The 12,653-nt window shown below is 39.3% G+C and overlaps 1 protein-coding gene across 4 annotated transcripts in view; it reads left to right on the top strand.

The window, feature by feature from the left end:
- Positions 1–12,653, top strand: part of LOC143405833 (broad substrate specificity ATP-binding cassette transporter ABCG2-like) — a 50,528-nt gene that overhangs the window by 21,782 nt on the left and 16,093 nt on the right. Inside the window, exons 3-8 of one of the 4 annotated variants that reach the window (XM_076864149.2) lie at positions 3,863–3,977; positions 4,542–4,694; positions 6,787–6,935; positions 9,657–9,808; positions 11,133–11,204; positions 11,813–12,057. In XM_076864149.2, the coding sequence (XP_076720264.2) occupies positions 3,863–3,977; positions 4,542–4,694; positions 6,787–6,935; positions 9,657–9,808; positions 11,133–11,204; positions 11,813–12,057 (886 nt within the window). Of the gene's footprint in view, positions 1–3,862; positions 3,978–4,541; positions 4,695–6,786; positions 6,936–9,656; positions 9,809–11,099; positions 11,205–11,812; positions 12,058–12,653 lie in introns of all 4 variants that reach the window. The other 3 variants (XM_076864148.2, XM_076864151.2, XM_076864150.2) reach the window with 3 other exon arrangements.

Here is a 12,653-nt window from a genome sequence, read left to right as displayed (position 1 = left end):
AGCCTTAAACCAAATAGTTCCTATTAAGATGTTTACAGTTTTGTCAGAATAGACAGAAATGATGTGTTCAATTATTATCAATATTAACAGTAGGTTTATAAAAGGTTCTATAGTCTCTAATAGTGGACAAAGAGAGAATAGGGGTGGTATAGAATGAGATGTTAAGGAGATAGGAGGTGTGGATATTAAGGTATTAGATCTTAGGAAGTGTGTATGAGGAATCAAAAGAAGTTGACTTGTAGCAGGAGAAAAGAGAGAAAGAGATTCTGGGGAGACAGATAGTGGGAAGAGAATACAGAGGTTTTTTTGTACAAAAAAACATACAAACCAAAAATAAGAAAAAGAAAAAATATAACAATAAAAGATAAAAGAACATACAAGAAAATTATAATATACTATCCAGACATTCCAGTCCTCAATAGTCTAATGCATGGAAAGTACTTGGTTTCCTAAATGTTGGGGATATGAAGGTGGGAAAAGAGAGAGAAAAAAAAAGAAAAGAAAAGAAAGGAAAAATATCTCAAAGAAAAATCGTACAATTCTTTCTTCTCGAGTTCAATGTCTTCCATGCTTTCTTTCTCATCAGATATTCAGGGTTTTCAGGTGTTTGCTGGTATCTCCACCCACAGGCTGGTGAAGGCTAGTAGTGTGGTAGGACTGGTCTTGAAGACCACATTGGAAGACTGCACCCTAAGGATATTCTGGGCCCACTCATGTGATGTGAGCACTAGGCCTTAGCCCCTTAGACCCCACAATTTCTGATCTCTAATTTACTCTCTAAACTGTATCTCTCATGTCCTCCTCCCTTTCTTCTTCTCAATCAGGAATCTCTATCCCCGGAAAGAGGTTTAAAAAAGCCAAAACAAACAACGAGAAGAAAAGTCAAACCAAACACATAAAACCTTGCCCCTCTAAAGTCAAAAGAAGATGAAATAATAAGTGGGTTGAGCTCTGAGGTCTATGTGCCTGTGTGGAGAGCTGTTCTATGTGGGGCAGATCAGAACCAGGCTTTGAGAGCTATGGGTCAGCCATGTATCTGCATCTGGTGTACCAGATTAGTGGCTCTTGAGGGGGGAACAGTTAGGGGACTATAAGTACCTTGATATTGCTTCTAGGCCCCAGGAAGTATCCCAAGATGGGAGTTGCCCCACTAAAGATGACGATGGTGGTGACAGAGGTAATCCAAGATGACGACAAAGGTGTCCCAAGATGGAGGTGACCACTTTCAGAGATGGGGTGGTGAAGGCAGGCCATTTGATGATATTGTGTGACATGTATGGAGATATAGCACTGTGGTGTGGGGTGCTGCAGTGGGCAATTATCTCCAGACCTTGTCCAGTGTCTCCAAGTGCAGGCTACCAAGTGGAGGAGACGATGACAATAGTAGCAGTGTCCCAAGATGGAGGCAGCCAGGGAAGTCCTGTGTTGATTGATGGGGAGCCCCATGTTGGTTGATGGAGAGCCAGCACACTGCGGGATCCACACAGGCACAGGCAGGATCTGGCACACAGCAACAGGGTCCTGAATTGTTCTTAAAGATAGTAAACCTGCAGTTCGTTAAGAGAAAAGAAAATGGGGTAGCAAAGTAAAAGGAAGTTTAAAATGTTCAAAAGGTGAACTGAAGCACAGCAGGGGAGAGGTCACAAGTGATGGCTATAAAGAAAAAGGAGTAAAAAAAATACCCACCCACCCCTAATAAAATAAGTAATAAAAAAGAGAGAGAATAAGTGAATTAAGCTATTGAAGGAGGAAGAGAGGAGAGGAGTAATAAGAGAAAAAATAAACAAGTTTTTAAAAAGAGCCAAAAGAAACAATGAGAAGAAAAGTCAAACGAAATACATAAGCACAAAACCTTACCCCTCTAATGTCACAAGAAGGTGAAATAACAAGTGGCTAAGGAAAGCAAAAAGTTTAAAGTAAAACAGAGGGGGAAAAAAGTGATAAAAATAAAGATCCACAAGGCAACAGAAACAGAATACACACACCCCACACATACACACATTCACAAACACTTGATGAAAAATAGAGAAATAAGGGGAAAAAATAAAAATGAAGGGAAAGAAAAAAATTTAATTACACATGAAGGGCTGCTCTGCTGAGATGGGCCACACTGTTGGCAAGTATGGATGTCCACTGCCTATGCCTTCCTGTCCTTTCAGTTTCTTCTTGGGCTGTGTACCCCTTAGAGCAAGGGCTAGGAGTTGTGAAGTCCATCTTCTTTGAGTTCCTCACTCAGCTGTCAGCTAGAGTGGCCTGGAACTGAAGCTGCCTGTATTGACTCTCAGTTTCCCTTCTTGCCAGTTTAAGGACAGAATAGGAAGTAGTGACAATTGGAGTTTTGTCCATGCAAACTCGGTGAGTGCACTCCCCTGGCGGGGCTGATGTAGACTTCTAAATGTTAAGTTCAGGCAACTGGCAAACTTAGCTCTGACCAAACTTGTGAGCTTTGCCATGAGTTTTCCACTCTAGGGAAAATGGCTCCATCCACCCTATTGCCAGGCAGAAGCCAATCTTCACTGGGTGTCTGGGTATGTGGAGGGGGCTCCTGAGAACTCCGTTGTTGGGGGTAAAGTGATGAAGTCTCTGTTTTTCTAGCACACTTCACTGTCCATGAATGTGGTTGTCCCAGGAACAGACCCCAAGTGTAAATGTATCCATCTGTCCAGTTTCTGATTTCACTTTGACTACTCCTGCAAGCCACCAAAGAGCACAATCCTCTTTGTACCTTCCTCAGTCATGCCCCCACCAGGAGGTCTCTAGCTCTCACAGCAGAACTATGCAGGGACACTTGGCCAGTGCTTGTTATGAACTCCCTGGCTCCTGCAGCAGAAATTCACCTCATAGTCACTCTAAGATGGCATTCCACATCAGCTCTCCACCCTCCAGCCAGGAAGCACAGAACATCCCTCACACAGCAGCTTGCCATGGCACTGCCTCAGAGTCACTGTAGTTCAGACCTCACCTCTGTTTCACCAGTTCCCCTGTGCCAAATTTCCTTCAGATTCAAACTCTTCTTTCTGCCTGGGTCTCCCCTCTCCTCTACAGCAGACTGACCTGCAGCATTATAGGTTGGATTTCTAAGGTATTCTTTCCTGTCCTATGTTCAGAGTTCCTGAATTTCTGTCTTTATGATTTCAGTATTAGGATTCAGTGTGTTGCCTATCATGTACTTTACAAGGAAGCAGTATTGCAGCAGTATCCTTCTGCTTGAACCTGAAGCTCATGCAACAAGTAAAATTTGCACCCATCTTCTACTCTACCCCATCTTTTCCAGAGTCTTTAGTGTGTTCTTAACAATCATTTTTCATGTGAGTAGGTATTGGCTGAGCATTTGCTGTGCATGTTCTATCTGTTCCTAGGTACTGTGGATAGGCAGTTGGGCTAGCTTGTTTTTTCCCCCAGGAACCAGGAAGTTTTATAGGTCAGCTTTACTAATAGAACTTGATAAAGTGATTGGCATACACAGGGTAGGGAGCATGCTATGAGCATTGGGGTGGGAAATAAGGTGATACTATTAAAAATGTGTAGGTAGAGCAGAAGGTCTTTGTGAGGGCATAGATAAAGGAGCACATTTCCTGTGTTGGATCCACCAAGGTAAGACAGCCATGTGGGTCATTTGGGATACCTGTTCTGGGTAAGCCAATGATACCTTGCATTTCCTATAGCCTATGATGAAAAGAAAGGTGAGGATTTAAGTATAAACACACACACACACACACACACACACACACACACACACACATTTTAAAAACTTTCTAACTAGTTAATTTTCTGACTTGAGAAAAATTTCTGTTCAGAGTAGCTGAGAGACATGGTCTGTGTAGGAGGGAAATAACCCTATAACGTATGTACCCTTTTATAGTTTGTTAGATATCTTAGCTGCAAGGAAGGATCCACGTGGATTATCTGGAGAAGTTTTAGTAAATGGAGCACCTCAGAATGCCAATTTTCCATGTGAGTCTGGTTATGTGGCACAAGTAAGTATTAGTGAATTTTCCCTGTAAATTTTTTTTCTGTTCTGTCTGGGGAAAAACCTTGGCTTATAGTTTAGCATGGTTCCAGTTGATTATTTCACATGCTCATGAAACAAAGCTTATCTACACCCACTTTTCATAATTTCCCATAAGAGTGAGGTTAGAGTTAAATAGAAAGGAAAGGAGGATCTGGACTATGACCCCTGTCAGGCAGTGGTGTTGATTCTAGTTGTTGTATCATTTACATAAAAGCCAATTCCTATCCTTTTTTTGCCCTTCCTTTACTTTCCTACTTTCTCTACATGATGCCTTTGGTGAATCCTTATACAAAGCAGTCTGGAAGTGCCTGTTGGAGTCATCATGATTACCAGTGCTCCATCTGGGTGTGCGCTGGTGGATGAACTGCCTCTCTTGGACTCTGTAGCTCTCTGTATGTGGAATCACTAAAATTTGTGGAGCTGAAACTTTACGTTTAGTTTGTTATTTTTATAGATTAAGTTACATTCACTGGAGGGATAGTCTTAGAAAAGACTCAGTTTGTCTCATTAAAATACTGTTTGCCTTCAGGATGGTGTTGGGATGGGCACCCTGACAGTGAGAGAAAATTTACGGTTCGCAGCGGCTCTTCGGCTTCCAACAACTATGACAAATCAAGAAAAAGATGAGAGGATCAACAAACTCATTCAAGATTTAGGTCTGAGTAAAGTGACTGATACTAAGGTAATGTGACAAAGCCTGATAGAATCAGCCAGCAAAGAGGACCTCCCTATGTGGACAATGTGACCTTAATCAGAAGTTTCCTAAGGTGTGTGAGGTCAAAAGTGGCTGCTTTCCATAATGATGAGAAAAGTCAAGTTACATAATATGAAGGTGGAAATGAAGCTGGAGAAGCAATCTTAATGGTGGTTGAATCCCAGGATTAGACGTGTGGTCTAGTTTGAAGAGTGCCTCTCCCACGGCTTTTTCCATGTGGTCTTCTCACCCTCATTGATGGACTCATTTGATGTCTTTCCTCTAACATTTTAGGGCTCATTTGATGTCTTTCCTCTAACTTTTCTTCTTCCCTTTTTCTACTACCCTTTAGTAGTTCTTCTCCCTCTTGCTCTGGGGTGACTTTGTCCCAAAGCTTTTTTTATGGTGTATTTCTGGAATTGATAAATGTCAGGAATCCAAGGATTCTAGTTCTGTGTAGTTCATTTTGGGATAATTTGGCTTTGAAAATTATATTTGGTCACATTAGGATTTAGTTATAATTTGTGTAGTGACCAAGTTATGTTTCTATAGCCCTTTTTCCCTTTGGCACCCCCTGTTATCACCTCTCCTTAGAGGCAATGAAGAATTGAGGGGCTGTTCTTGCTGCTACTTCCCCTGGTACCTGTTGACAGTATTTTATGTGAAGTATACTTTGTTTGGAAGAATAATCCTGGGATGCTACCATTTAGCACTTATTTTTGTTTTATGAGTCATCGAGTTTTCTTTCCTTTGGCTCTTTATTTATTTGATTTTGCCTTCCCAGTAAGGTAGTCTTTTGCTATATTCTTTAACTTTAAGGAGGCACTGCTCAAAGTCACTTATTTGGATTTTTAAAGGAAAATATGTGAAGGCAGTTATTGACTTTTTATAGTTTATGTAATTTAATTGAAATAATTTTAAATTGTTATGAATTTTTTTAAAATAACAGAATGTAGAGAAAATAGTCAATATGACAATGATATGATTGTCAGATCATATGGTAGTATAATTACTCATACTATTCACCTTGCTTTATCAGTTATAAATATCACCTGCCATAATTATTTCAACAATTTTATTCTGAATATTTTAAAGAAAGTTATACAGTGTTTCTTCCCTGAATACTTATTTTATATCTATTAAATGACATTTCCTTACTTTACCGCAATACCATTACTAACTAACAAAATGGACTGTATGTTCATATCATCACCTATGTCAAGCCCATATTCATTCACATTCTCCACATTGTCTACAAATATCTTTCATAGTTCTGTTAACAGGACCCAGTCATGGGCCTTGGGTAGCATTTGATTATTATCCCTTTGGAGACTCTGAATTTCAGAATTGTTTTCTTCTTCCTGTCTCCCCAAAACCTTCCTACTCCCCTCGACACACACAATTATATTGACTGGTTGAAGAGACTGAGCCAGTGACCCTGTGGAATATCCCACCTTCTAAATTTGTCTAAAAGAATAAATAAGGTATTGTTCAATGAGTTGGGGTGGACACTGTCAATTTAGAAAGACTTGCAGATGATTGAGAAGTTGCTGGTGTGCTGTGGTAGAAAACACGCTTTCTTGATTGCAAGTCTATTCTTTGTAAATTCACTTGGAGACTTTTGGTGGTCTCCAAGAGTCCACAGTGTTTGGGATGTTGTTAGAAGACTAATAAGTCACTAGAAAGACTTTCTATGTTCCTCTCCTATCTTTATTTCTTGTTTTATTGTGTGGTTCAACTATATGGGACACATTGGTTAGTGTTCCAACTTATTTATGCTAAACTTAAATATTTGACTTGATAAGAAAAATATGTATGTTTCTTACCATATGCTGGGGACTTAGCTGTTAAAAGCACAGCTTTCATATCTGGTGCAGTCATCTAGAAGCTATGCCCTGAGCCACATTTTACTCATTTGGTCAAAGATAAACCCCCTTATTTCAGATGTCTATTTATTTGCGTTCAGAATAATAAGGACAACAAAATAAAGTGTCTCTAATAGGACTGGCACAGATTAATCTACCAAATGATAGTGAATATTGTTGTTTCTGTAGATAATAACAATAACTTTGTGTTTTAGGTTGGAACCCAGTTTGTATCTAGAGGAGAAAGAAAAAGGACCAGCATAGCAATGGAGCTGATCACTGATCCTCCCATCTTGTTCCTGGATGAGCCCACAGCTGGTTTAGACTCAAGCACAGCAAGTGCTGTCCTTTTGTTCCTGAAAAGGTAAATGCTCTGGGAATATTGTTCTCTCATTTATTTTATATTTGATAATTTCTGTGTACCACATATTTCTAGAGCAGGGTATTTGGAAGTGAACAGCAGAATTTCTTCCTTCCTTGTTAGAGGGAAATAGTCAATGAACAAAGTAGTGTTAGCAAGAATAATAAGCAATAGAAGAGGGAGGGATGGCAGTGGTGGTGTGGGGAGCCTTTTTAAAGGGCAGGGAAGACCACAGCATGTGATGCATGAGCTGGGAGTGAGTGAGTGAGACCTGCTGCGGCTGCAGAGGAGAGCTGTAGCTGGAAGGAGCAGCCAGTGGCCCTGAAGAGAGCATGTCTAATGGATGTGGAGCATTAGAGATTTCAGAGGGACACAACAGGAGTGGAGGCTGGCTGAGGTACTGCCATAACAGTATCACATGCTGGGGACTTAAGAGAAATTCCTTTTTTCAGTTCTGGGGGCTGGCAGTTGAGATCAAGCTGTCCACAGGGTTGTCTGCTCAGAGGCCTTTCTCATTGGCTTGCAGATGGCCATCTTCTCCCTCTGTGTCTGTGAACTTATCCCTTAAATTGTCCCAGTCAGATGAGGATCCCCTTAATGACCTCATTTAAGGTTAGTGACTGTGTCTCCAGATGTAGCCACATTCTGAGGTACTGGAGGTTAGGACCTCAACATATGAATTTTGGGGAGACCACAGCTCAACTCATCCCAGTTAGAATCCATGAGAGTTGGAGTTGGGCTGGTGGCAGGTTGCATAGGTCTCCTGGGCCATTGTAAGAAGCGTGGCTTTTCCTGTCCTTAGAGGAGGTGGGAAGCTTTGTGAGAGTTTTAGAGAAGAGCAGTGACCGCTGTGCAGAACATTTGGAGAACACTTGGGCAAGGATGAGTGAGAGGACACTAGAAGGAGCTGCTAAAGTAGGACAGCTTTGATTAGGAAGAGTGTGGTTTTTGGATCTGTTCTGAAAATGGAACCAACAGGATGCACTCAGAAAGAGTGCATAGAAAGAGGACATAGAGTGTGAGGATTGAGACAATAACTCCTAAGATTTGGGGCCTGAACAAATGGAAGAAATTAAAGAGATGCTTTTACTTTATCAAGGAAGAGAACATTGGAATTGAACAGTGTTTCATGCCAATATCCAGTTTCTCCTCCAACGTCTCCCCACGCACCACAACTCCTGTTCTTGTGGTAGCAGCCAAACATGCCGTTGTTGACATTCTACAGAAGGAAGAAGTTTCTCTCCTTTCCTTTTTTTTTGAAATGGGTAAAATCTAATGTTTTACACTATTTTAATGTTGAAATTAACCCAAATTTGAACAGTGGAAGTCACTTCAATGTGGCTTATGTGTTCTTTTAATATCTCCCTAATCATCCTTCAAGCATTTCTATTCTTCTCTTTCTCTTCTTTCTTCTTCCTTCCTCCTCCTCCTCCTCCTTCCTCCTCCTCCTTTCCTTTTTCTCCTATTCCTCCTCCTCCTTCCACTTCTTCTTTTATTCTTCTCTTCTTCTTTTTCTTCTCCCCTTCTTCCTCTTCTTCCTTCTTTTTTGTAATGGGGATTAAACCTTGAGGTATTTTATTACTGAGCCACATCCCCAGTCCTTTTTATTTTTTTGTTATGAGACAGTCTTGCTAAAATACTTAGGATCTCACTAAATTGTTGAGGCCATCCTTGAACTTAAAATCCTTCTGCCTCAGCTTCCTGAGTTGTTGGGGTTATAGGCATGTACCACCATGCCCAGCTAAACATTCCTATTCTTTGAGGTCATTTTGATGTTTCTGTCTTGTCTTGTACTTTTCTTGTGTCTGCCATTTCTGCAAGGATAATGGTTCCTTTTTGTGTATTTAAAAAACCAAGGTCTGTTTTTACAAACCAAGGTCTGTTCCTTTACTGTTACTGCTACTGGCATTGCCAACAGACTCTTATAGGTAAACGTCGTAAACATGTATAAGTGTGTATGTTTATATTTGTATACCATGTAGAAAAGTACTTCTATATTTTACTTAGAAATATGTGGAATATAAATATTTTATGTGCATGTGCCTATATGTGTATACACACATGCACATCTATATTTGAAAAGAAAGAACCCTGTAAAAATACATCTGTCACTGTTGCTGTTTCTGTTAGTGTGTACATATTAAAAATTTCACAATAATATTTGAATTCCAGTCTAAAATCTCCTCGTCATTTTGAGTCTTTGCCATCTTCATATTTATAGGTGATATCAGATAGGAGAGAGTGACTCCCATTTTCTCAATATATTCCTTTATTTACTCAAACAAGTAATTTAACAACCAGACCTCCAATTGCTCTGCTGATTACTTTGTCCTCCACCCACTTTGTAAACATTTTTCACAATAAGTGTTTACTTCAGAATTAAAGGGAAACAAAAACATCAAGCATTGGAATATATTGACTGAAATACAAGTATCTCATTTGGTCTGAAATCTTGAAAAGTTACTCTGACTGTGGCTGAGTGCCCCTTAGTTCAATCCCTACTACCTAAAAAAAAATTAAAATTAAAAAGAAACCTTAGTGTTTCAATAAATGTACTGAATTTATGTTATTTATGTTCCCTAAGTATCAAGTAGAAAATAGGAAATGAAAGGGGAAGTTCATAAGTGAAAATTAAGAAAAACTGGATAACAGCAGAAATAAAATATTTTACTAAGTGCAAGAATCAGATATTTAATGATTTATAGTTTTCCTTTTTTAACTTAGCATTTCTGAGCAGGGAAGAACAGTCATCTTCACCATTCATCAGCCTCACTACTCCATCTTCAAGCTGTTTGACAGCCTCACCTTATTGGCCTCAGGAAAACTCATGTACCATGGTCCTGCCCAGAAGGCTCTGGAGTACTTCCAATCAGCAGGTGTGGTTGACATTTTCATGCACTAAATCTTTCATTCATTGACTCCTGGGAGAGTAGAGGTGTTGACAGGAGTGTTATTTGATCTCTGTGCAGATATAGCTCGGGTTCCACCACTGTGAAGCATCTTCAGTTTGGTGATAAATTTTGCTTCATTGTGCAGCACTTGCTTGTTCTTTAGGCCTTTTTCTTTTTCATATTTGAGTGAGTGTGTGTGTGTGTTTCCACTGGGCCTTTGTTCTGCTTCACATGATGATCTTTTCCAGAAAGGTCTATGATTAACTGGTTGGGCTGACAACAGTTATTCCATCAATTGAATATTTATGGAAAGGCCCAACATTATCTTCTTCTTGACCATATAGCAGATTCTGGTTTTTCAGCTTTCCTTCTGACATGTGATTGTGCTCTGCCTTCATGAGGCTCAGGGACATGCTACTTTATTTTCTAGTAAGATTAGATTGCAGATTTAGGCCCTGAATATATTTGAGTGACCTGTTAATCATTAGAGTGGCTGGTTATAAATCTGACTTTGATGCACCAAAATTTCTGGGCTACCTGGATCTTTGTATTTCAGGTTGAATTATGTGATTTTTTTTAATGGCTTATGTGATCTACTTTATTTTAGAGATTTGAATATGATTATAGATGCTTCTCTATGATCCCAAATGCAATTTAAATATTCACTAGCTATCTTTCTTTATTTTTATTTAATGTCTGTCATTTAAAAATGTTCAAGCACTCATGAGTCTGTGGAATCCAGAGTAGAACTTTAAGAGTCAGACCTCAGGCCAAGTTCAGATGATTGTGCCACAAGAAGTTGAGTCAGAGCCCAGGTGGCTATGCTGGTCACCTTCTCTTGATAATGGTGCCTTGGAGATTTGTCATCTATGTGGAATTATGGCAGCTTGAGAGGTGATCATTTGGACCTCTGTATTTAAATGGCAGAGAAACAGTCATTGCCGACATGTGTATTGCCATTACAGAATTTTCCAGGTGAACTTAAGCCCAGTGCACCCAGGCATTTAACACTTTTTTCCTTGGACCTAGCTTTAGATTTATGAAGAAGTCCTGATTAGCACCAGAGGATTTTAATAATTCTTTGCATTTCTTGATTTATGATAAGGAACTAATATAAAATGTTCTGAAGAGAGAAACTAGGGTTAAAAAAGAACAAGAGGATAAAGGAGAATTTGTTAGATTCTCTTTTCCTTAGCCTTACCTCCATCACCCTCTGGAGGTGATCTACTTTTCTTTCTGAGACCATCAGGTTGAGTTCTTTGGTTTTCTTTCATAGGTTACCAGTGTGAGCCCTACAACAATCCTGCATACTTCTTTCTGGATGTCATTAATAGAGACTCCTCTGCTATAGTGTTAAATAGAAAGGAAGAGGACTGTGAAGGTATGTGAGTCTCAGATTCACATGTTTTTGCCTGAATTATTTGGCTAAAGTTTAGATATGTGCTGGTTCATTAAAACATTGCTTTTGAATTTACATTAATGTTGTGTTCTAATGCCAACCAACAGATAGACTTTGTTGTCCATGAGTGCTGTATTTTCTATTAAACTTATTAATGTATATTTATGTGGTACTGTGAGGTATAAAGTGAGTTTCCATTAAAGATAAATATGTTTGTGGATTGTATTACTTTCAAAATAAGAAACTTGGCCCTTTATGCATTTGTACATAGAAGAAAGCAAGGATTTTATATTATGAATTTTATATTAAGATTTTATATTAAGAATTGTAACTGCGGTTAAATGTCTGTTTTAAGAACAAGAGTCCCAATGGTTAGACAATGTCAGTTTTCTGTATCCATAAGATTATGGCAGAACTCAGATCAATTAGCTGTGCTTACTAATGTGTAAAGCAATGACCACCCTTGAGACTTTTGTATATTCAAGCTTTAAAATTAAGGTGTTATCCAAGAAATGAGTCACAGAAAAACAGGTTATATCAGCTGTTATCCGTTAATAATGTTTTCCTTCTTTATCCGTTTTATTCCAAAGCCAATGGGGCCGAACAGTTTTCCAAGAGAGAAAAGCCAGTCGTAGACACATTAGCTGAATTTTATGCCAACTCCTCCTTCTACAGAAACACAAAAGCTAGATTACAGGAGCTCTCCAATGGTCAGAAGAGGAGCTCAGGCTTTAAGGAGATCACTCATGTCACCTCCTTCTGCCATCAGTTCAGATGGATTCTCTGGCGAGCATTCAGAAACTATATAGGTTTCCCCTCGGTCACTATTCCTCAGGTAACCTACAGATCTTTGTGCTCTTTTATAGTAATGTGGGAACAATTTGGTTCTGATGTACTCTCCATCCGGATTATGTGTGTCTTCTACCCACCATTCTATTTACTAGTCATCTGCACTGCACTTTGGATATAGAAACTGTCAATAGAAAAAGCAAAACATTAGTTTTTACATATGGAAAGCTGTTTTTTGTTGTTTTGTTTGTTTTTGTTTTTGCACGACTGAGGATTGGACCTGTGGGTGCTCTACCACTGAGCTGTCTTTCCAGCCCTTTTTAAAAACTTTTTATTTCAATACAGAATCTCACTAAGATACCAAGTCTGGCGTTGAACTTGTGATCTTCCAGGCTCAACTTCCCTAGTTGCTGGGATTACAGGTGTGCACCACCAGACTTAACAAGCCTATTTACTGGCTCATTACTTCTCTAAACTTCTTTTGGTTGGCTCTGGGTGATTGTTAATTATCATTCTTTAAGGTTTTGTTTTTGTCGTTGTTATTCTTAATCCCTATGTCACACAAAACACTAGCTCTTCAAGTGAAGAGAGAAATTAGGGTAAAAAAGAACAAGAGAATAAGAGAGAATTTGTTAAATTCTC

Source organism: Callospermophilus lateralis, chromosome 8 (assembly GCF_048772815.1).
Source record: "Callospermophilus lateralis isolate mCalLat2 chromosome 8, mCalLat2.hap1, whole genome shotgun sequence".
Lineage (NCBI taxonomy): Eukaryota > Metazoa > Chordata > Mammalia > Rodentia > Sciuridae > Callospermophilus > Callospermophilus lateralis.
This window is presented reverse-complemented; position numbering and strand designations above follow the sequence as displayed.